The following is a 23,046-nucleotide window of genomic DNA, read 5'->3' on the forward strand; positions in this document are numbered from 1 at the left end:
GAGTCACCAGGTTTTAGAATAATGTCTGCTGAATCTTATCCTTACTAATTTTTATCTTAGAATGTAGATTTGGTCTTCGAAGTTGCTAGATTCAGCTATCTTACCTCTACTGGAGTAGTTTGAACTGATATCAAATTTCGACGAAGCTTACTATGAAGCACTTAGGCAATGCTTAGCATTTCTGTTCAATTTATTTGTCCTATGATCATACTTGGTCAGATTTTAAAGCAAGGCTCTGCCATGAGACAGCATAATTTTAAGATTTACTTCAAGTACACTTTGGAATGTAAACCTACCTTATTTAGCTTTACAAAATATTCCAGTCCAGCTTCCAAGGGATTTGTATCGCAGTTCATCTAAAAGGGAAGCACACGTTTTAAATCTTAGATGAGTACAAGTCATTTCAGTAACTTTCATGTATTTTTTTTTTTTTTTTTTAGAAAAAAGAACACTTTTTGATTTTGAGTATAGATTGTAAAAAAGAAAAATTATGGGCTGGTCTTTAAAGTGATTTTTTAGCCCTGGCCAGTTTGGCTCAGCGGTTAGAGTGTTGGCCTGCGGTCCGGAGAGACCCGGGTTTGGTTCCCGCTAAGGGCATGTACTTCGGTTGCAGTTTGTCCCCGGCCCTGGTTGGTCGTGCGGGTGGCAGCCACTTGATGTGTCCCTTTCACGTCGATGTTTCTCTCTCTCTCTCCCTTCCTCTCCCTCCCTCCCATTCTATCTGTACAAAAAATGGAAAAATACCCTCGGGTGAGGATTAAAGTGATTTTTTAAAATCTAAAAGTCAGCTATTATTTCAATAGCAAAAGAAACTAAAATTCATAGTTTGTTTCCATGACTTTTATTATAATAAATATCCGAGGAGTACCACAACAGGATGTTCCTTCTAGAAACTAGACTTTCATGTTTTTATGTAACAATTTTGCATAATTAAGTTTCGAAAAGTTATGAATTTACATATCTTACAATTAGCCAGGAATCAGGATAAGTAGAGGAGAAAGCAGATGGTAGAACAAGAACTTCTACAGAGTTCAGGAAAAGAGAAAAAGAAAAAAGAGAGGTTGAATCTCAATCTTCTCTTTTCTTTTTAAAAATAGTCTTTGGTTTTATTTTCTAGGATTAAAAAGAAGTATAGGCATAAATGTTTTCACATGATCCTCTTGAAGATATCCTTCAAAATAATTTATAAAATGGCTTAATTCATGTGTCTTGGTTATCAGGATCATCAATGTCACTGCCAGCCTTGACTAACTGGTTAAAAATTTCAGAGCTGAGGAAGTAACTTATGAACGTTTTCCGAGTCCCTGAGAACCATAATTAATAATCATGGAAACACGGTATCCTTCCATTGCACACCTCTGCAAAGTAGACCAGCTCGATCACTGTTGACAGGACAGGAAGCAGTGTCAAAGACAGTTCATTGTGTAAATTGGCTGCCATCTGTACAGAAATTTTCTGAAAAATCATGGATATAAGTCAGGAAGAACACAAAGAAGGAAAGTGGCATGGATTCCGCTGAGGCCGTGAGCATACGGAGCACACGACCTCTGTCCTTGGGTTCCAGTGCACTGCTGTGCGACATCTGAGCCCCAGCAGCCACCACAAAAGTGATGAGCAAGTCGGCAGCTACGCGCATGGACCCCACACCAGATGACCAGCAGGAGTCTCGTCCAGGTGACGTGTTTGCCACGAAGTGGGGGCTGCCGTTGGTGGGAAAGGATGGTCTGAACAAACATGCACAGGAAGGCCCCACCAAAGGTGAGCACAGCTCCACACACATGTGAAAATTTTTCAAGTTGTTTTCTAGAAGTTTGCCACATAGAAATCCCTAAACAACTCAGCAATCCAAGTCCAAGGCCAGCCTTGTTTAATCTGGTGATATATTTCCCTGCGGGATTCAGGGCACGGACTAGCTTATAACGAACATAAATAGCAGCAACACATAACACTGTGGTGAAATGGAACATTGCCCCAAACAAGCACTTTTCTGGAGCTACGGCACCACAGTCCCTGATAGAAGATGAAGCAGGGTCCACACGGTGAAGAGTCACGGCAGTAACGTGTGAGAACATGAGAGCAGCCGCCGTCCAAATGACGCGGCTACAGAAGGAAACTGAGGCCTCGCTGACACCAGCACACCTCAAACAGGCTCCCCTGTTACTTGCTTGTCTGGTTTTATCTTCCTCACTAAACTTCAAGTTCTGTGAGAGCAGGAACCAGCTGTGTGGTTCACCATTAAATTCCAGCTCCTGTTTTAGTATCAGGCTTCACATCTGCCCAAACCTGCCCCTTGCGTAGACCCTCTGATCTCTGCTTTCTTTGACGATCCATGAATCAGAACTGCAGTTATAGTTTTCAAATTTCATAAATATTTAAATGCCACAGGTAAGAAGAGGAATTCCTCATGCTCTCTCTTCTGAGTGGTGGCTGCTTGCTAGGTCAGCCACATGGGCTGACCGCTAGGTCCCCAGCCTGCGGGTTGGACAGGATGGGCCTCCATTTTTTCAAATACAGTTGAGTTATTACAATATACCTCAAGTCAGTACTAAAGCCACTACTTCGGACTAAACCTGAAGTTAATGGTACTTGTTTGTTTGTTAATTTTGTTGCTGTTGTCTCTTTTGCTCCAAGAGAACTTGTCTAAACCTCATAAAAAGTAGCCAAACATTTTTTTAAGAGACAGCACGGTGCTTGTATATACCAGATGAGTAATATAAACCTGTTTCACATGATATAAAATCCTGTCTCAAATTTTTAATTAATTTGAGCAACTCTAAAATTATTTTTGAGTATTTCTCCCGGAGAAAAAAATTAAAGCAAGCCCAGAAGATTGACTGCTACAGTACCACTAGAGGGCGTGCTGGCACTGCTGGGAAACCGAGCGACCTGGGATGGAGAAGCGCTGTTCAGAGGCTGGCTGCCAGCCAGGAGGCAGGAAGTCACAAAAGGCAGGAGAAGGGAGAAATGCCTGACTCCAAAGGCTCTCTGGGGCTTCATTCCTTGGGGAGCAGGGTGGGGTCAGAGCTGCCCTCTGTTTCTCTCCCCTCATCTAACGGCCTGGTTGCAGGCTGGGAATCCTGCAAAATGCCGACCTGCCTCAGGGCCTTCCTTCTACAGAGGCTCCCGGGGGCTGCCCTCTCCACCTCAGAGCCCACTCTCTCCGGCCCATAGTGTGGCTGCCCAAGGGCCCTGCCTGGGCTTCCAAACCTACTTTGCTCTCCAGTTACATTCATTCTATTATGTGCCAGGCACTTTATAGACTATCTAATATCTGTAACTCTGTAGGAGAAAGATTGTTTCTATTTTATGGGGACGTAAACAGAGGCTCTGGAGAGACAAGGCAACATATGTGGCCGAGCATAAATTCAAAGGCAGAGACCCCACTTTAAAGTACATCCTTTACCACCATTCCTCGTCTCGCCTCTCCAGCCTAAAACCCCAATGTCTTAGGAAACAACCAGGAATCTGACATAGCAAAGGGGTCCAGAGACAGCCTGCCACATTGGAGAGAAATAGAAGAACAGAGTTTGAACCATGTACCTGGACCGACCTGTGTACTGTTTCTTAGTGTGATTGTGTGCAGAACAGGGATCATTTAGATACCTCGATGGCCAATGATCGGGGGAGTTGAGAAGGTATATGAAACCACGCATGTGAAAACGGTGTGTAACTTCACAAACAGAAACCCTGACTTCCCGTTATCAATGGTAGAAGTAGGCGAGACGACACATCCTAGACTATCGACTGTGCTCCTCAGAAAGAAACCATCTGTGTTATTTCCCCAAAAGGAACATGATCAGAAGAAAATGAGAATGGGCAATAGGACAGGGAGGGGGAGAATCTGAAAGGCGGTCCTCCCACAGTGGGGCAGGCCGGCTCCCTCGGCGGCCACAGCTCCACACAGTCAGAGACGACGTCCGGGCTCTCCGCCAGAGGAGGAATTAGGCAGAATAAACATTAAGTCATAATTCCACTGAACTTTCAACTGGGAAATTGAAAAGAAAAACCTCTTCCCCTAATTAAGTAAAGTTTTCTAATAATACATAATTTCTCTTACAGTCAGGGCTAATGTTAAAGCAGTTAAAACTACCCCTTATTTAAAAAAAAAAAAAAAAAAAGGATGAAAAACAAAAAACCCCACAAATAAAACTAGCCCTGATATAAAAACCAGGTACAGTAAACAGAATTTTAACGAAGAGGCTAGCATTGCGAACCTCTGACCCCCAGGCTCTGAACGCTTTCTCCAGTCTTAAAGCATTCATGGCGTATGTTCCAAAGCTGTCAATCCCCTCTTCCTGGCCTGCATTCATGATGACGTCATACAGCGCTGCAGAATCTTCTCGTCTGTGGTACAGCTCCCACCCCAGCTCACCTAAAACAAACCCACAAGTGCACATCAGAGTGAGAACAATAGTCATGAGGTCTAACGTGCATTAGTTAAAACACATAAATAAATGGAGAGATTCCATTTATGCAACATAAACACTGCTGAGTTTTAAAAGACCAATTCATTTTAAAAGTTGCAACAAAAACCCACTGCAAAGGAACCTGCCTTATCACAGATGCATCCGTGCCCAATCCTGTCTTTGACACAGAGGGTGATATCTAGGCCACCTCTTCACACGACACAGAAAGAGTGTAGTGCAGCAAGATTTCATCTTGACTCTTGACCTCAGCTTCATGATGTTGAGTAATTAGCATCGTTTATGCAGTTAAGGGGTTCAAGGTTTAGGCAACTCCACTCCCAACTTCTTTTTTTTTTTTTTTTTTATCCTCACCCAAGGACATTCTTCCATTTTTTGTTCAGATAGAGCGGGAGGGAGAGAGAGGAAGAGAGAGAGAGAGAAACATCGATGTGAAAGGGCCACATCGAGTGGCTGCCACCTGCACAACCAACCAGGGCCGGGGACAAACTGCAACCGAGGTACGTGCCCTTAGTGGGAACCGAACCTGGGTCTCTCTGCACCGCAGGCCGACGCTCCAACTGCTGAGCCAAACCAGCCAGGGCCACTCCCAACTTCTTGCCCCAAAACCACAAGGCTTAAAAATATAGGCAACTGACATTTATTCAAATGGCCTTCTTTGTGGGATAGTCATAGTCTTGATTTACCCCTAGTCCCCCTTTCTTCCCCACTTGGTTATTTCTTTCACCATTAGAGCTGTAGGTAAAAACTAAAGGAAATGAAACCCAACCCAGCCTGCTTATGCTTTCTTCTGGTCAGCATTTTACAAGGTTAGGTGGAAGGGGTTGGGGAAAGGTACATGGATGCCAGGGCAGGGCTATGGTCTCTCTGCTGTATTCTCTCTTTATTCCCCATTGTTGAGAGCTGGAGGTGACGTGTTTTTCCAGGACACCACCAGAGCATGAGCAACATGCAACTGAACAAGTGCCTGGGCACCCAGTACTCTTAGCGAAGGGACAAGGAGGTCTAAAGGGAGTTAGGAGCGAGCCCAGACCACCAATGGGGAGCTGAAGAACATTCATTCAGCTCTGTTTTGAATGCCTACTATGTGCAAGGTTAGGTGCTGTGTGAAGACTTCCCTGAGGCACTTAGAGTCTAGAAAGAAAGATGGATAGCAGGAATGCTGCAGAGAGGTGCCTGATACATTTAAGATGGTCTCTATGGGAGACGATCTACGGGAAATAATCTTGATGTTCCCAGACAGAGTCAGCTGGCCGAAATATCCTGTCAGTCCTTCCAACTATTCCAGCAGCCGTTGTATTCCTATTCCTTGTCTAACCTTAAAATGGTAGGCAGCTATAGGACATTGGAAATCTGTGGAATGACTCTCAGACTAAAAGTGCATAGTCAGAATTGTCATAAAAGTTGAGCAGGAGAGCCCTGGCCAGTTTGGCTCAGCGGTTAGAGCGTCGGCCTGCGGTCTGGAGAGACCCGGGTTCGGTTCCCGCTAAGGGCACGTACTTCGGTTGCAGTTTGTCCCCGGCCCTGGTTGGTCGTGCGGGTGGCAGCCACTCGATGTGTCCCTTCACGTCGATGTTTCTCTCTCTCTCTCCTTCCTCTCTCTCCCTCCCACTCTATCTGTACAAAAAATGGAAAAATATCCTCGGGTGAGGATAAAAAAAAAAAAAAAAGTTGAGCAGGAGAAATCTTCCTCCAAAATTACACTGACAGGGGAGAGAGAGTGTGTGAGAGGGAGAGCCAGAGAGAGAGAGAGAGAGAGAGAGAGAGAGAGAGAGAGAGAGAGAGAGAGAGAGACGGAGAGGGAGAGACCAAGGTCACATCTGGTAGCATCTTTTAAATTTTAGAAACTCACTCTAGGTTATTTTGTGATTCTTACCAGTATAAGATATCCTAATAGCAGTGACAGGAATGCTGGAAACCTTTAAAGACTTGGTTTGAAGAAACTTGAAAACATCATCACTCAGATCTTCAGACGTCAGTTTCTGAAGGACCTTCCTTGCCTGGGGCCCTGCAACACCAAGGACTCCAAGCTCATCGGTTATGTTTTTAATTTCAACATCATATCCACCTTTGACTGCTTCTTCTTCAATCCATCTGCATTTGAGTTGTAAAAGTTATGTTAAATCTTGCTTGAATAATGCATGTTGGTAATACAGTATTTCTCTGAAGACATATTCTGTGTCTAGAATTAACAGAAAGTCCCCAGAGTGTCGTTTCATATAATCACCTAATTTTTAACTTTGAAGAAACTGAGTCCCAGAGATGTTAAGTGATTCTCTATAAACCACCTGCTTATATACAGTGGGGGTAATTTTTCACAGTAAGAAGGATCCTTCCATCTAAATGAGCTCTGCCACACAATTATTTGTGTGCCCTGCTGCATTTAAACTAATGACTCAATCTTCAAAAATTATTTTAAACCCAAATTTTCTCTAATACCTGTACACAGGAGGCACATCCACGCTGCCAAAAGTTAGTAACATGCCTCCTAACAGACACGGAATTGCTTTGACAATCACAAGAAAAATGTAAAAACTCTAAAGACTATTTTCAATTTCTGTCTTGATGAGTTATTGGAACCCAGTTATAGAGCTTGTTTCTGATTTATTGAACAGTCCCTGGAACTACACGGGTCTATCGTAAAATGATCATCTGGATTTACACAAAGCTAAGTTACCAAAATAGCTCCCAATACATCTTGGATTGGAGGATATAATTTGCATCATTTTATAACTCCAGTCAAGATTTCTCCTGTCCAACATTGATGACAATTCCGTCTATTCACTCCTACTCTGACATTTAGTAAACAACAATATTCCAGATCTGTAGACTACAGACCACAGACTTCATAGTGCACTAAATAATAGACTAAAGATTCATGTGAAGGATCAACCTGACAGGTCGACGATTTAGATCCAGCCGTGGATCAGAGAGCACAAAGCATGACCAGGGGAGAAGCTCACCCAGGGAGGCAGTTTACTGAAGGTGGGCATCAGAATATAAAAGATTGGCTTCAGCAAGTTACTTTAACCCAAACTACAATTTCCTCATCTGAAAATGGGAATAATATATATACTGTGCAAATATATATCTATTAAGAGAATTAACATTATATGTAAAAATAGTTCTGACACATTGATGGTGACTCATAAATGGGAGTTGATATTAGAACCAGTACACCCTGTAGAGGGATCCCCTTTTGGAAGTGGACAGGGACAGGGTCCCTCACTTTAAATAATTTCCTATAAAGACATGAAATTTATTTGAAGCAATGAGTTTTAAGAATTAAAGTTGTACTTCCAACTACTGGTAAAAGAAAAGCTCTGTTTAAGATTAAGTCAATGTTTAATCCACATGAGATTGTCTCACTAGGTGCACAATTACCTAAGATCATGAAGCTCCGACCCAGAACCGGTTATTAGTAGAAATTCCCCAGGACACTGGTGAGAAACAGTTAGTTCAGCATATACTCGACCTCTTGGTGTTAACATGTGACTTATATTTGTAAAACCCACCTGCATAAAAGAATTTAAAATTATCTCAGGATGTTAAACCAAAGAAGTTATATTTATATATGCATGACCAATGAATGTAGACAACAATGCTGGGTGGGGGCGGATTGGGAGGAGGGTGTCAATGGGGGGAAAGGAGAAACATCTGTAACAAAAATAAATTAATTATTTAAAAAAATATAAACCTTAAAAAATAAACAAATATAAAATTATCTCAGAAAGAAACAAAAATTTTGTTTCCTTTTAAATCAACATAGAAACAAAAATGTCGGTGTCAACAATAAAAGCCATCTGATTCTTATCCTTTATATCAATTGTATGAATTATTTGTAAACCCAAGCCCAAGATTAATTTTGAAGTTTTCAGCTTAAATTACAATTATTTGTCATAAAAATTATACTTCAGTCAATGTTGTAGTTCCTATTGACATAATTAAGCAAAGTTCACAAGGTCCTTGGAGAATAATTAATTCAACAAAAATTTAAATTAAAAAACTAGCTAGAATACACTTGATCAGTTGGAGAGTTCTAGTGTTCATACAGAAATCATTAGGTGGACTAAAAGAACATATGAGAGCATAGAGAATTAAGCAGGCCACAATCCTGGACCTTGTACCATTTTAAGGTTATTTACCTTTGGGATGACATTTGCAAAGAGACGGTCCAACAATTTAATAGAATCTTGGCCTTTGATGTTAAACTTGCCAAATGGTGTCAGGTCAATCACCCCTACTCTTTGCATAACTTGTTTATACTCAGAGCCCACCGGCTCAAACCAGTTTGTGCGGCGAAAACTTGGCCTGAAACACATTTGTCATAAAAAATAAATAAATAAAAAACCAAAACAACAATTTGTCATTTGTTTTCAGAAAATTACAGAATATATATATTTTAATAAAACCTATTCATCTAGCTAATCCTATTTGGGGGGGGGGGGAAATGCAACCTAAAATTCTGCTCTGCAAATCATACGTATGTGTTGAAGTCTGATTTTTTAAAGTTACTCATATATCCCTTTGACCCATTTCATAGTGAATAAAGTATTTATTAACTAGAAAGTAAGATAGGATGGGTGGGCTCTCAAATCCGGATGGAAGCTCGGAAGTCAACCAGTGCTGTGGTTTTCAACGTTGGTTGCATGTTACAGTCACAGAAGGCACATTTTAAAAATACCAATTTTTTTGGACCTAATGAAATCAGAATATACTGGGGTGGAGCTACCTTCCTGTGCTTCTGAAAACGAATGCAAATACAAAGCACTTGCACTTGTTCAAATACAGATTCTGATGCAGCAGGTCTGTGTGGGGCCCGTATCTGCCTTCTAACAGGCCCCAACCTGGACCAAGCAAGGATCTGCTCCAACATCTTCATTTTTTAGAGAAAAGACATACGTGACTTCCAAGAACTTTACATTATTTAATGAGAGAGCTGGCCCCGGAACAAAGGTCTCCTAATTCATTATGCAGGGTCCCTTCTACTTGATGAAGTGCACTCCTAATGTGTTATTTTAACTTCAGGGCAGGCTGCTAAGTCTGCAAAATGAATTTTCAGTTGTTTAATTATTAAAATAGTAGAGGAAGCAGGCCAGATCCAAACAGCACAAGATGAAGAATAGATCTGGCATTTATCTAAGTCATTTAGGAAAAACCAAACCAATATTTTGTCCCCAGATACTCTAGGGTGGCAGCCTGGGAGCCCAGTCCATTGATCAACAACTGGCTCTCCACTGCACTCTGCACCATTTAGACCTGGTCTTGAAGTAGACAGCAAAACCTGTTTAAATAAGCAATGAAACAGATTTAAAAAGATAACTTAATTCCTAGATTTGTATTTGTTTTCTCTCGGTTTATGAATTCTCGTGAGAAAAAAAAAAAATATAATCAATCCCAAGTATAACAATGGCACGTAATCCAAGTAAAACAATGGCAACAACGTTAGAGGAATTCAGAGAATTGTTTTAGTGACAGTCTTTGTGTTTTAGCTTAACCTCAAATGCTAAGTAAAAGATGCTCTCCCCTAATTTATCAACAGTGCATATAATTAGCATGACTCAGTGTACACACACTAGGAAACAGTTGCTTTGAGCTATTCCTTGATAAATAGAAGACCCATTTTTCCATACTGTTTCTATACAATGTGATTCAACCAGGCAATCAACCTGGGCACAACTTTAGAAGCCAACTGAAGGCACATGGGGGTTTGCATGGAGTGAGAAGGTTCCTCTGAGCTCCTGCAAAATGCCCAGTGGTGGCTTCAGCAGGGCTGGTGTAGGACCCCAGGCCAAATGGGTCCTAGACGTGGGTCAGCGTCATGCGGGGTGGACTGATGCCTCCACTGCCAGAAATTAAATTCCGCAGGAATGGGGTAGAGGGATAGGGTGGGAGGGGGAAGGGCACTGATGTCCCTCCACTGCACCTCTGAAACTGCATTCTGCAGTCAGAGCCACGGGCAGGCTGAGTCATTTACTCACCTGTACCCAGTATCTTGGCCCAGTTTGTAGAACCAGTGTGGCTGTTCCCAGCCTGCATGGAACCCCATGGAACATTTAGCCTCCAGGGTTTTATAAAGCCCACTGACTCGCTGAGTCGGCCTCCCAGCAAACCGTTCTTCTTTAGGGTACCCAACTGAAAAAGGAAACCCAGTACTCTAAATAGCATATGACCAAGGCTATCAAATACTTTGAAGGGATTCACAAAATGGAAAATGGTACTTAAAATCCAGAAGCATATACATATATTACATTGATGTAACAAACAAACAAACTCAAAGCTGTCATTTTTATACTGATTATCAAAAAGTGAAAATAAACTGAAAACTGAAAATCACTGGTGCATTCCACACATAAAATATATACATTAATAGAGATTTCTCGTTGCATCTTCAAGGCACAAGGCTCTTTAGAATCCTCCTCCCCCCCAAATGCAAGAATAAAAAGCATCTAGAGTTAGAGGGGCTGCACATCTGTACACATTCTGTAGAAACAATAAATTTGCATTTTACCAATATTGTTGAATCCATATGACTCTCTTGCTTTGGCCTCAGTGTATTGAGTGGTTGTCCATTTGCCATAGCGATTGGGATCCAATTCTATCAGGTCAAAAGGAGGTTCTCCGTGAAGGATCCAGTCACTGAGATATTTCCCCACCCCGCCAGCGTGGATTATACCGTATCTTTCAAATACAGAGATAAATACAATGTTACTAACACATGCTATTTTAGAACAACAAAATATGTCCAAATATTTTACAGGGCCTTCAAAGGGTATTCTGTGCTATTCAGAACACATAATCTTTATGCTATCATCTTTTCCTCAAAAAGAAAACATATTTAGGCATCCAAATTAAATGTGCCTGACTTCATACATAGTTTGTTTCTACATTTTCAAGAGATGCATACATGCAATTCTTAGCTAGTAAGGATGCTCACTTTAGGAAAATGGGTGAAGGAAGCAACAGAAAGATGTAGCTGACACCTTCTCAGCCCTCCTCAGCTGTGATTATCCTAATAGAAAATTTGCAGGAGAAATAGGTAAACTGTGGAGTGGTATGCTCATCTCTTCTTGGACAAATTTAGTTCTTTGCAAGATAATTGGACCATTGTCTTAGAAGCATTCAGACAAGAGGCATACACCCTGGAGCTTGTGGATAGGAGGCAGAAGGAATACTGGCCCTGTATTTTGTCACTAGTGGGTCACCTGGTTCAGAACATGGGCTAGTATTCTATTCCCATATGAAGATGCTTTAAAACCAAGAACATGATTATGGCAAACAATGTGATATATGTGAAGGGATCATAATTTAACGTTGGCTACGTGCTGTTCTACCCACTCAGTCTTGTCTAATGAAGGACTTTCCCATGAGTTTATCTGTGGTTTAAGAGAGGCTTCTGAGGAATTGGATGAGCAGGGAGTTATGGGGAGATGACCAAGAAAAGGAGCTACACAAGCAGATGTCTAAATGCAAGAAATGCCAGTGCCCTAAATCACAGCAACAGAACAGCCAGAATCACAGGTTCTTGGGAGGACCTTAGCAAAGACTGGAAATGTTACCTAACTTTTCCCACAAGGTATCAGTCTTGCTGCTTTATAAAAGTGAATGCCTAAATTTGTTATAAGGCTATTTCTCAAGCAGAATAAAAAAGCAGCAATTGATACTTCTCTTGATAGTTTAAAGAAGAAACACAGGTCATCCAAATTATCCACAAACAATCTCACTAGGTTTCAATGAAGCAAGAAAAAGTATTAAATATGTGCTTAAAATAATTAGGAAATATATTCTTAAAATGCTTATTCACTTAACCAGGTCCATGTATGAAATATAATAGTTGCCATTTTTGAGAGCTAGAGATACTGTTTACAAGACTTGAAAGTGTATAAAGTTTTCCTAACATTTATTGAAAGTGCTTACCATTTTCCAGGCACTGTTCTCGGTTAACGTGTACCAGATGATTAATTCTTTAGCAACTCTATTTTGCCAGTGAGAAAACCAACACGCACACAGGGGTTAAGTAAGGTCACACAGCAATGAAGAGCAGATTCAGTACACAAATTCAGTCATCTGACCCCAGTGTACACTCCATGTTACTGCATTGACCTCTTTTTTCGGCCAAGGCACACCTGAGGGAATTCACATCCTTGGCAGACTCCTTGAGCATAGCAGGGTTGTGCTTTGGTTTCCTCTGGCCTCTTTGCTCCACCATCATATTCTTTCCCTTTCAGTCATGTCCAAGACCAAACATGCAGGGTAGAGTGCTATTATTTGGGGATAATCCTGAATCAAATCTAATTTCTTTTTTATTTATTTATTTTTATCCTCACCTGAGGACATTTTTCTGCATTTATATTCAGATAGAGCAGGAGGGAGAGTGGGAGGAAGAGAGAGAGAGAAACATCGAGGTGAGAGAGACACATTGAGTGGTTGCCACCCATACGACTCCAACCAGGGCCAGGGACAAACTGCAACGCAGGTATGTGCCCTTAGTGGGAACCGAACCTAGGACTCTCCACTCTGCGGGCCCACACTCTAACCTGTGAGCCAAACCGGCCAGAGATAATTTCTCTTTTAAAAGTCAATCTTTGATTTTTTGAAAATGGCAGAGGAATGAATGGAAGCTACACAGACCGTCTCCCAGGACCAAACTGGAATTACAACTAAAACACAGAAAAATCGATGGGAAAAAGCAACAGAAAAGCAGCTTATGAGGACCATATAACCAGGGACACTGACTCAATCCTGGTAGGATTGCGAAGGCGCGAGACGGGGGCTGGGAGCCCACAGACAGCAGCAACCTTAGCTGGGAGCAGCGCCCTTGGGTAACACTTCCAAGGAGCTCCACAGCGCAGAGCCAGGACAGAGGCTAAAATAGCCACAGTCACTCACTTTGGGCTATGGCAGAGGGAGGGCACACTGGACTGGAACTGTGTGGGGACACTCGGGATTTGGAGGGGGCTCAGAGCTTTTGCTGAGTTGCGGCCACGCAGGATGGTGGCCATCTTGCTCCTTCCCAGGGCTCTAGGGAGAGGCAGCAGCCTTTCCCTCGGAGATTCAACCCCACCCTGTGGGCCATTGAAATGCAAATTGAGGCTCATTAACAATCAGCATCTGCCCCACCCTCCGGAAATCCCCTTACGTTGAGCACCTGAGGGAGTTTTTCAATCAACTGACAACACAAAACTCTTCAAGTAACCTGGACTGCTAGCCTCCGGGCAAAAAGCTAGAGGATAACAGTACCATTCCTGGGCTAGCAACTCTAACCAGGAAAGTAAGACTTGACAGTGGTGTTTAACGTGGGTCCTCCCTCGCTCATCTAAACCCAGGAGAGGGAGCCACAAACAGTAGAACACCAATACTCACAGGGAAAACTTGGCAGGCTCCAAAGCACACTGTGATAGTCAAAATGGTGAAACACAGAAACAAAAGCCAAATGAAAGAACAAGAGACCTCCACAGAAGATGATATCAATGTGGAGCACTTAGGCAAGTTAACAGAGCGAGAATTCAGAGCCATGATCTTAAGGAAGCTCAAGAGCATGAGTTAAGGACATAGAGATGTTGAAAATAAACCAAATGGAAATTAAAAACCATTAGGAAGAGATCAAGAGTGACATATCAGAAATAAAGAACACATAGGAAGGTCTAAAGAGCAGAGCAGAGGAAGCTGAGGATCGGATCAGCGAATTAGAAGACAGGGTAGAAAAATTCAACAAATCAGAAAACCAAAAGGAAAAAAGAATAAAAAACAGGAAGGAAGCTTAAGAGAACTGTGGGACAACTGGAAACATAATAATATTTGCATCATAGGAGTCCTCGAAGAAGAAGAAAATGAGCAAGGGTTGGAGAATATATTCAAAGAAATAGTGACAGAAAACTTCCCTAATTTGGTGAAGGAAGAAGTCATTCAAGTTCAAGAAACACAGAGAGTCCAAAGTAAGAAGAACCCAAACAGGCCCACACCAAGACACACAGTAATTAAAATGCCACAAATTAAAGACAAAGAGAGAATCCTAAAAGCAGCAAGAGATAAGCAACAGGTTACCTACAAAGGGAACCCCATAAGGCTCTCAGCTGACTTCTCACAAGAAATACTACAGGCCAGAAGGGAATGGCATGAAGTAATCAAGGTCATGAAAAACAAGGATATGAATCCAAGACTACTCTACCCAGCAAGGCTGTCATTCAAAATAGAAGGTCAAATAAAGAGCTTCCCAGACAAAAAAGCTAAGGGAATACATTAGCACCAAACCAGCACTGCAAGAAATGTTAAAAGGACTGCTGTAATTAGCAGGAAAAATAGGAAGAAAAATATAACCAAACTAAACAAAAATGGCAATAAATAAGTACATATCAATAATCACCTTAAATGTAAATGGACTGAATGCTCCGATAAAAAGACACAGAGTAGCTGACTGGATAAGAAAGCATGACTCATCTATATGTTGTTTACAAGAGACCCACCTCACAACAAACTCACATAGATTGAAAGTGAAGGGATGGAAAAAAAATTTCCAAGCAAACAGAAAGGAAAAAAAAGCTGGGGTAGCAATACTCATATCTGATAAAATAGATTTCAAAATGAAGACCCTAACTAGAGACAAAGAAGGCCACTACATAATATTGAAAGGATCTATCCAACAGGAAGATATAACCTTGATAAACATATATGCACCCAATATAGGGGCACCAAAATATATTAAAAATCTTCTAAAGGACTTCAAAGGAGAAATCGACAGCAATACAATCATAGCAGGGGACTTCAACACCCTGTTGACACCACTGGATAGATCCTCTAGACAAAATATTAACAAGGAAACAGAGACTCTAAATGAAGCTCTAGACCAAATGAATTTAATAAATATCTACAGAAAATTACACCCCAAAACTACAAAATTCACATTCTTCTCAAATGCACATGGGTTATTCTCAAAGATAGACCACATGATAGGACACAAACTAAATCTCTACAAGTTCAAGAAGACTGAAATCATATCAAGCATCTTCTCAGATCATAATGGCATGAAACTGGAAATCAATTGCAACAAAAACAAGCAAGACATTTGAAACATGGAGGCTAAATAGCATGTTATTAAACAATGAATGGGTTATCGAGGAGATCAAGGAAGAAATTAAAAACTTCCTGGAAACCAATGAAAATGAACACACAACACAAAATCTATGGGATGCAGCAAAAGCAGTTCTGAGAGGTAAGTTCATAGCACTACAGGCCTACCTCAAGAAACAAGAAAAGTTTCTAATTGGCTGTCTAACCTCACCACTTAAAAAATTAGAAGGCAAACAAAAAGAAAACCCCAGAGCAAGTAGAAAGAAGGAAATAGTAAAGATCAGAGCAGAAATAAATGACATAGAGACCAAAAAAAAAAAAAAAAAAAATTCAAAGGATCAATGAAACAAAGAGCTGGTTTTTCAAAAAGATAAACAAGATTGATGGACCCTCAGCTAGACTCACCAAGAAACAAAGAGAGAGAACCCAAAAGCACAAAATAAGAAATGAAAGAGGAGAAGTAACAACCAACACCACGGAAATACAAAAGATCGTTAACAGCTACTATGAACAACTATATGGCAACAAATTTGACAGTCTAGGCGAAATGGACAAATTCCTAGAAACACACAGTCTCCCAAAACTGGACTAGGAAGAGATAGAAAAGTTGAACAGACCAATAACAACTAAGGAAATTGAAAAGGTAATCAAGACTCTCCCAGCAAACAAAACCCCAGGCCTAGATGGCTTCCTGGGGGAGTTTTACTGAACATTCAAAAAATAACTAACACACATTCTCCTCAAACTATTTCAAAAAATTTAGAAGAAGGAAGACTTCCAAACTTGTTCTATGAGGCCAGCATAATTCTAATTCCAAAACCAGAAAAACACACTACAAAGAAAGAAAACGACAGGCCAATATCCCTGATGAACATAGACGCCAAATACCTGAACAAAATATTAGCAAATCGGATCCAGCAATACATCAAAAAAAATTATTCACCATGACCAAGTGGGATTCATCCCAGGGATGCAAGGCTGGTACAATATTCACAAATCAATAAATGTGATACACAACTTAAACAAAATGAAGAATAAAAACCACATGATCATATCAATAGATGCTGAAAAAGCATTCAACAAAATCCAGCATCCATTTCTGATAAAAATGCTCAGCAATGTGGGAATAGAGGGATCATATCTAGACAGAATAAAGACCATATATGAAAGACCTACAGCCAACATCATACTCAATGGGCAGAAACTAAAAACATGTCCCTTAAGAACAGGAACAAGACAGGGATGTCCACTTTCGCCACTCTCATTTAACATAGTACTGGAAGTCTTTGCCACAGCAATCAGACAGGAAGAAAAAATAAAAGGGATCCAAATTGGAAAGAAGGAAGTGAAACTGTCATTATTTGCAGATGACATGATATTATACATAGAAAACCCTAGACTCCATCAAAAATCTACTAGACTTAATAAATGAATTTGGCAAAGTAGCAGGATACAAAATTAACATCAAGAAATTGATGGCATTCTTATACACCAGTGATGAACTCACAGAAAGAGAAACTGAAAAAACAATCCCAGTTACCATCATGGCAAAAAAATTAAGATACCTAAGAATAAACTTAACCAAAGAAGTAAAGGACCTATTTGCAGAAACCAACAGGACATTGAAAAAAGAAACAGAGGAAGACATTAAAAAGTGGAAGCACATACCTTGTTCATGGATTGGAAGAATTAACATCATTAAAATGTCCATACTACCTAAAGCAATCTATAGATTCAATGCAATCCCCATCAAAATACCAATGACATACTTCACAGAACTAGAACAAATACTTTAAAAGTTTATATGGAACCAAAAAAGACTCCGAATAGCCACAGCAATTTTGAAAAAGAAGGACAAAGTAGGTGGGATCACAATACCAGATATCAGGTTATACTACAAAGCGACTGTAATCAAAACAGCCTGGTAGTGGCACAAGAACAGGCATATAGACCAGTGGAACAGAATAGAGAACCCAGAAATGGACCCAAGGCAATATGCTCATTTAATATTTGACCAAGGTGGCAGAGCATACAGTGGAGTAAAGACAGCCTCTTTAATAAATGGTGTTGGGAAAACTGGACAGCTACATGCAAAAATATGAAACTAGACCATCAACATACACTATACACAAAAATAAACTCAAAATGGATAAAAGACTTAAATGTGACCCGTGAATCCATAAAAATCCTAGAAGAAAATGTAGGCAACAAAATTTCGGACATCATATGGAGCAGAATTTTCACGGATACATCACCTAAGGCAACAGAAACAAAGGACAAAATGAATACTTGGGACTACATCAAACTAAAAAGCTTCTGCACAGCAAAGGAACAACCATTAAAACTGAAAGGCAACCCACTGTATGGGAGAGCATAATAGCCAATGATACATCAGATAAGGGGTTCATTTCCAAAATATATAGAGTACTCGTACAACTCAACAAAAAGAAGACAAAGAACCCAATTTAAAAATGGGCATCGAAGCTGAATAGACACCTCTCCAAACAGGACATAAAAATGGCCAAGAGACATATGAAGAAATGCTCAACATCACTAATCATCAGAGAGATGCAAATTAAAACAACTATGAGGTATCACCTCACACCTGTCAGAATGGCCGCCATCAACAAATCATCAAACAACAAGTGTTGGCGAAGGTGTGGAGAAAAGGGGACTCTAGTGCACTGCTGGTGGGAATGCTGACTGGTGCAGCCACGATGGAAAACAATATGGTCTTACCTCAAAAAATTAAAAATTGAACTTGCACTTGACCCAATGATCCCGCTTCTAAGAATATACCCTAAGAAGCCTGAAACACCAATCAGAAAGAATATATGTACCCCCATGTTCATAGCAGCACTATTTACCATAGCTAAGATCTGGAAACAGCCCAAGTGTCCATGAGTAGACGAATGAATAAAAAAGCAGTGATACATATACACAATGGAGTACTATGCAGCGGTAAGAAAGAAAGATCTCTTATCCTTTGAGACGACATGGAGGGACCTGGAAAGTATTATCCTAAGTGAAACAAGCCAAGCAGAAAAAGACAAATACTACATGATCTCACTTATATATGGAATATAATGAATATAACAGACTGAGGAATAGGGTAGACCCAGAAACAAAGAAGTAGGGTACAGACTGACAACCCTCAGAAGAGGGGATGGTGGGGGGTGGGAAGAGATAAACCACAGAATTTATATTCATGTATGCATAACCAATGAACATGGACAACAAAGCCGGGGACAGGGTGGGGAGGATGGGGAGGAGTGTGTCAATGGGGTGAAAAAGGAGAAACATCTGTAACAAAAATAAAATACAATAAATAAATAAAATTTGAAGAAATAAAAATAAATAAAATGTAAAAAAAATAAAAGTCAATCTTTTACAAACTTCCACTCTCTAACCACTAACGATTTATATGTAAAATACCACACAACTGTCATGAAACTTCTATTGAGAGACCTGATTTAGAAGGTAAAAGTATAAAAGCATAGAATAAGATCTGGCTATGATTTTTGTTCTGCCACTACTAGCTGTGTGACCTTAGGCAAATTGTGTAACTGTTCTGAGCTTTATGCTCTCATTTTCTTTATGGTATTGAAGAATTGATTGGCTTGGCATTTAAAAGCACAGGGCAGGCAAGCACTACACGGTGGCCATTGGGCCCTCGTGTAGCTAACTGAGGATGCCCGTGCCCTGTTGGTAAGATTTTCACAAGGAAGTAATGTGTGCAGTGGAAGGGAACTTGATGAGGAGAGTTCTCCTTCCATCTCAAGCATTAACCTGCAGAACCCATTTCTTCTCAAAGCCCAGCTGCTATGTTTTTGAGTGTTTATGTCTTCTTTTTATAACTTTGTTAAACTGTCAGATGTTACATCTTTAAAGCACTTTCCCCCTCTTTAAAGTTGCTGCCATAATGTGTTCTAAGCCAAGGAAATTCGATTCAACTCAACACAACTCATTAAACATTTTGGAGGGTCATTTATTAGTCACCCAGAAGCAGAAAAAGGTATTGGATTGTGACCAAACCAAAGTAAAACAGCTTCCTCTGAGGTAATCTGTGATGAGGTAAATAGACAGTTTACAAATACCTATGCTATGGACACCAGAGTAACAGACAACAAAATAATCACAATAAGGATTCCTGGCCCCTCTCCAGACTTCTGAGTCAGAATCAATAGGAGGGGTGTCCGGGAATCTGTTTACTTGTTAGTTTTCCAATTCAACACATCTTTCAGGATTCTAGAGACAAATAATAGGAATTTCATAGCTAACATAAAAAGGAGAATGAAACACAAGCAAGTGACCAATCATAAAATGGAGGTTCTGTTTTCAAACATTCCCATGAGGTGATTCTGGTGCTCAACCAGATATGGGACCCAGTGGCCTTCAGAACCATGGAATGGATCACTGATAAGAGCTGAGGGGATAGCCAATGTGAGCATTCCATCATATTATATAATGCTGCAATATCTTAGCTATTGTGAATAATGCTGCATTAAACACAGGTGTGTGTGTGTGTGTGTGTGTGTGTGTATCTTTACAAATAAGTGTCTTTAAATTCTCCAGGTAGACACCCAGAAAGATTGCTGGGTCATATGTATGGTAGCTTTATTCTTAATTTTTAGGGAACCTCTAGATAAGAACCATACAATTTCACTCATATATGGGATATAAAACAAAAGGCAACAAACAGACAAAGAAACTCACAATTACCCATAACCGTGTGGTGTTTACCAGAAGGGGAGGGCAATGAGGAGGACTAAGAGGGTAAAGGGGATCAAATATATGAGGACGGAAAGAGACTAGACTTTGGGTGGTAAGCACACAGTAGAGTATACAATGTCATATTATAAAGTCTTACCTCTTAAATTTATATAATGTTATAAATCAATGTTCCTCCAATAAATTTAATTTTTAAAAAATTACACATTCTGGACTTCATCAAAATTAAAAACTTTGTGCTTCAGTGGACAAAGATGACACCCTTTATTTTCCTGGTTCTCTCCCCATGGTCCCCAGCATCCAACCAGGGGTCAAGTTAGAAAGGTTGCCTTCATTTGCTATTTTTATCTCTCCCCCAAGACCTAATGCAATTAGTCACCAAATCTAAATAACTGTACATCCTACTCTCGGTCCTCACTGCTGCTTCCTTAGTGCAGGACCCAGCCCCTCCACTGGTGGCGGACAGAACCCAACCAGCCTTGCACCTCTGGGCAGATCGCGCTGCCTTGTTCTCAGCTGTAGCCCAGGACCCAGCACCAGAAACCATTAAATATTAGTTGAGTAAATGGCCAAATAAAATGGAAAAGAAACAGAATATTAGAATTTGTGATATGATAGTAAATGGAGTTTGACATTAATATTCATCAAATTAATGACACAAGTGTTAGAGGTGAAACATCAAATGGATGATGAAATCATAAATAGTAAGCAACCCAAGGAATCATTTAAAAAAAAAACAAATCATGTTGGACAAACATGAATTGTGGTGAAAATAGCATCATATATATTATACATTTCATTTCTTAAATTATGTTTGTCACATTGTGTTATTAGGAACATCCTTGTGAAATTGGGGCAAACTGACCTATTTGAACATACACAGCATGAAAAGCGACAAATAATGGAAATGGCAGGGAATATGCAAAGACAAAGTTCCAGGAAATCATTGCTCTTTGTGCAAATCTTCACAAAGTGATGAAACCATGATACAGTCGAGGTTTTAAGATTGAAATTTTTTATTACTCCCATGTCACTGGTCACGGAAGAGAAAAACTCTACCCCTTTCCTATTTTCCATTGTTGGCCTGAGATTATGGGTCAAGACATCTAAAATACTTGACTCTATGATGAATGTTGACTTATATGGAGATACTTACCCAAAGCCTACAGCCACCCAGTAGTTTCTGATGCCCTGATGGGGACCCACCATAGGCAGAATGTCGGGAGAATAGGTGATAGGACCATTGACGATGTTGATGATGTCAGCCTTTTTCAAGACTGGGACCATGTCCATGGCAGCTTCGACGTGTTCCATGATCCGGTCCAGATCAGACTCGAAGAGCTCCTTTCCAAAGCCTGAAAGGACATGCCACGGAGACCAGGATGCCACGGCTGCACTGACCAGTATTCTGAAGGGATCTAAGTCTCTGAATCCACTTTCCCTTCAAGGTGGCCTGTTAGGACAGTGCTTCCTCTTTCCTTTGTTAAGTCTGCCTTGAGATTCACTATCACCAGATGAATACCCATGATATGACTGAGAACAATAATCTTATTTCTTATAACAAAATCATGAACGTTAACTTTTTTCTAATTAATAGAAAATTCAAATGTATACATGTTAACAGTTCTTGGCATTTAATCCAATCACAATTTTGAAAACCAAACGGCAGCTATTTGGTTTGTTAAGAGAGATGTTTTTATCCTTCCATGAGTCATAAAATCTGCTTCATCCACCCCGGTGAGGGCAAATGGGAGTTTACTACATGTCAGGACTGGGGCTAAGTGGAAAACTACTCTAGGATCTGAGATGATGGACTCTCAGCAGGGAAGGAGTGGCATGGAGGCCCCCTCCCATACATATCCAAGGGCTTAGAGTATAGTCATCTTCTCAGTCTATAAGGTGCTGGGAATGAAGGCAGGGCCACAGATGACCTTCTAAAGGACATTTCCACCGATACTGATGATTTTCCCATGCAACTGCCAGCCAGCTTCCTCTTGTTCCTCCCTGGGCTGCACGTTGGGTCAGTGGCACTGAGACCTGTAGATCAGGAGGACTGGACCAGGACATTGGGTGCTCAGAGCCAGCCAACAGCCTCGCTTTCTCTCCAACTGCGATTATTTAAATATTTGTTCAACATTTACTTGGAGGAGAGCAGCCAGCAGGGGACAGAGCAAAGAAGGAGGCTCTCAGGCAGCAGATCAGCCTTCCTCTGGGGTCAGGAGTTATTCTGCTCAAGCCCAAATGTGCACAGCCCACTCAGCAAAACAAAAGCCCTCAGGTAACTGGCCCAGCTTCTGTTGAAGGTGGTCTAGTGATCACCTGGGCACAGGTGCTTTTTGAGGACTAGGCAGGAAAGATCAGTCGCTGTCTCAAGTAGCTAATCCAAGTATAATTCTACAAAGTATAAATTCCTCCACTTCTTTATATCCCTTATAATAATTCAGTGTTCCTATGACATTTTAGCCTCTTTCATAGTTTTAATAAAACCTGAGCAACCTTCTTAGTTGACCCAATCTTTCGACACTGTAGAAATGTTTCATGAAAAACAAAAGCAGGTCCTTTTCCCTTAGAGAACTGGAAAGAGAAACTATCGTACCTCCTGCTTTAGCACAGAGGCCTGAGCCCTTTCCTTCCCTGCTTACACAGTAGGTGGGCTTCAGCGTGCAGTCCTAACCCAGCCTGCTCGGAGCTGGACTCCACGGCTTTTATTCTTAGCGGGCTGGATGTCCTGTCTCTGATATCTGTCATGGTTCCAACTGTCCAAGCACAATAGCAGCTCTATCCAAATCTGGAAACTGGACCCAGCAGGAGGGGAAGTGAGGAA

General features: G+C 40.8%; 1 protein-coding gene and 1 pseudogene across 8 annotated transcripts in view; both read right to left on the reverse strand.

Moving 5' to 3' along the window:
- DMGDH (dimethylglycine dehydrogenase) overlaps positions 1 to 23,046 on the reverse strand; it is a 55,644-nt gene that overhangs the window by 16,997 nt on the left and 15,601 nt on the right. For 7 of the 8 annotated variants that reach the window (XR_004961648.1, XM_036279082.1, XM_036279083.1 and 4 more), the window contains 8 exons: positions 21,379 to 21,577; positions 10,936 to 11,105; positions 10,406 to 10,559; positions 8,570 to 8,735; positions 7,809 to 7,939; positions 6,301 to 6,518; positions 4,215 to 4,372; positions 297 to 356 (listed from right to left, as the gene is read on the reverse strand). Coding sequence is in view for 7 of the 8 variants with exons in the window: in XM_036279082.1 (XP_036134975.1) it covers positions 297 to 356; positions 4,215 to 4,372; positions 6,301 to 6,518; positions 7,809 to 7,939; positions 8,570 to 8,735; positions 10,406 to 10,559; positions 10,936 to 11,105; positions 21,379 to 21,577 (1,256 nt within the window). In the remaining variant the exon portion in view is untranslated. The remainder of the gene's footprint in view (positions 1 to 296; positions 357 to 4,214; positions 4,373 to 6,300; positions 6,519 to 7,808; positions 7,940 to 8,569; positions 8,736 to 10,405; positions 10,560 to 10,935; positions 11,106 to 21,378; positions 21,578 to 23,046) is intronic. The other variant, XM_036279085.1, reaches the window with a different exon arrangement.
- LOC118641487 lies at positions 1,418 to 3,409 on the reverse strand (annotated as a pseudogene).

This window comes from Molossus molossus, unplaced genomic scaffold (genome assembly GCF_014108415.1).
Source record: "Molossus molossus isolate mMolMol1 unplaced genomic scaffold, mMolMol1.p scaffold_m16_p_3, whole genome shotgun sequence".
NCBI lineage: Eukaryota > Metazoa > Chordata > Mammalia > Chiroptera > Molossidae > Molossus > Molossus molossus.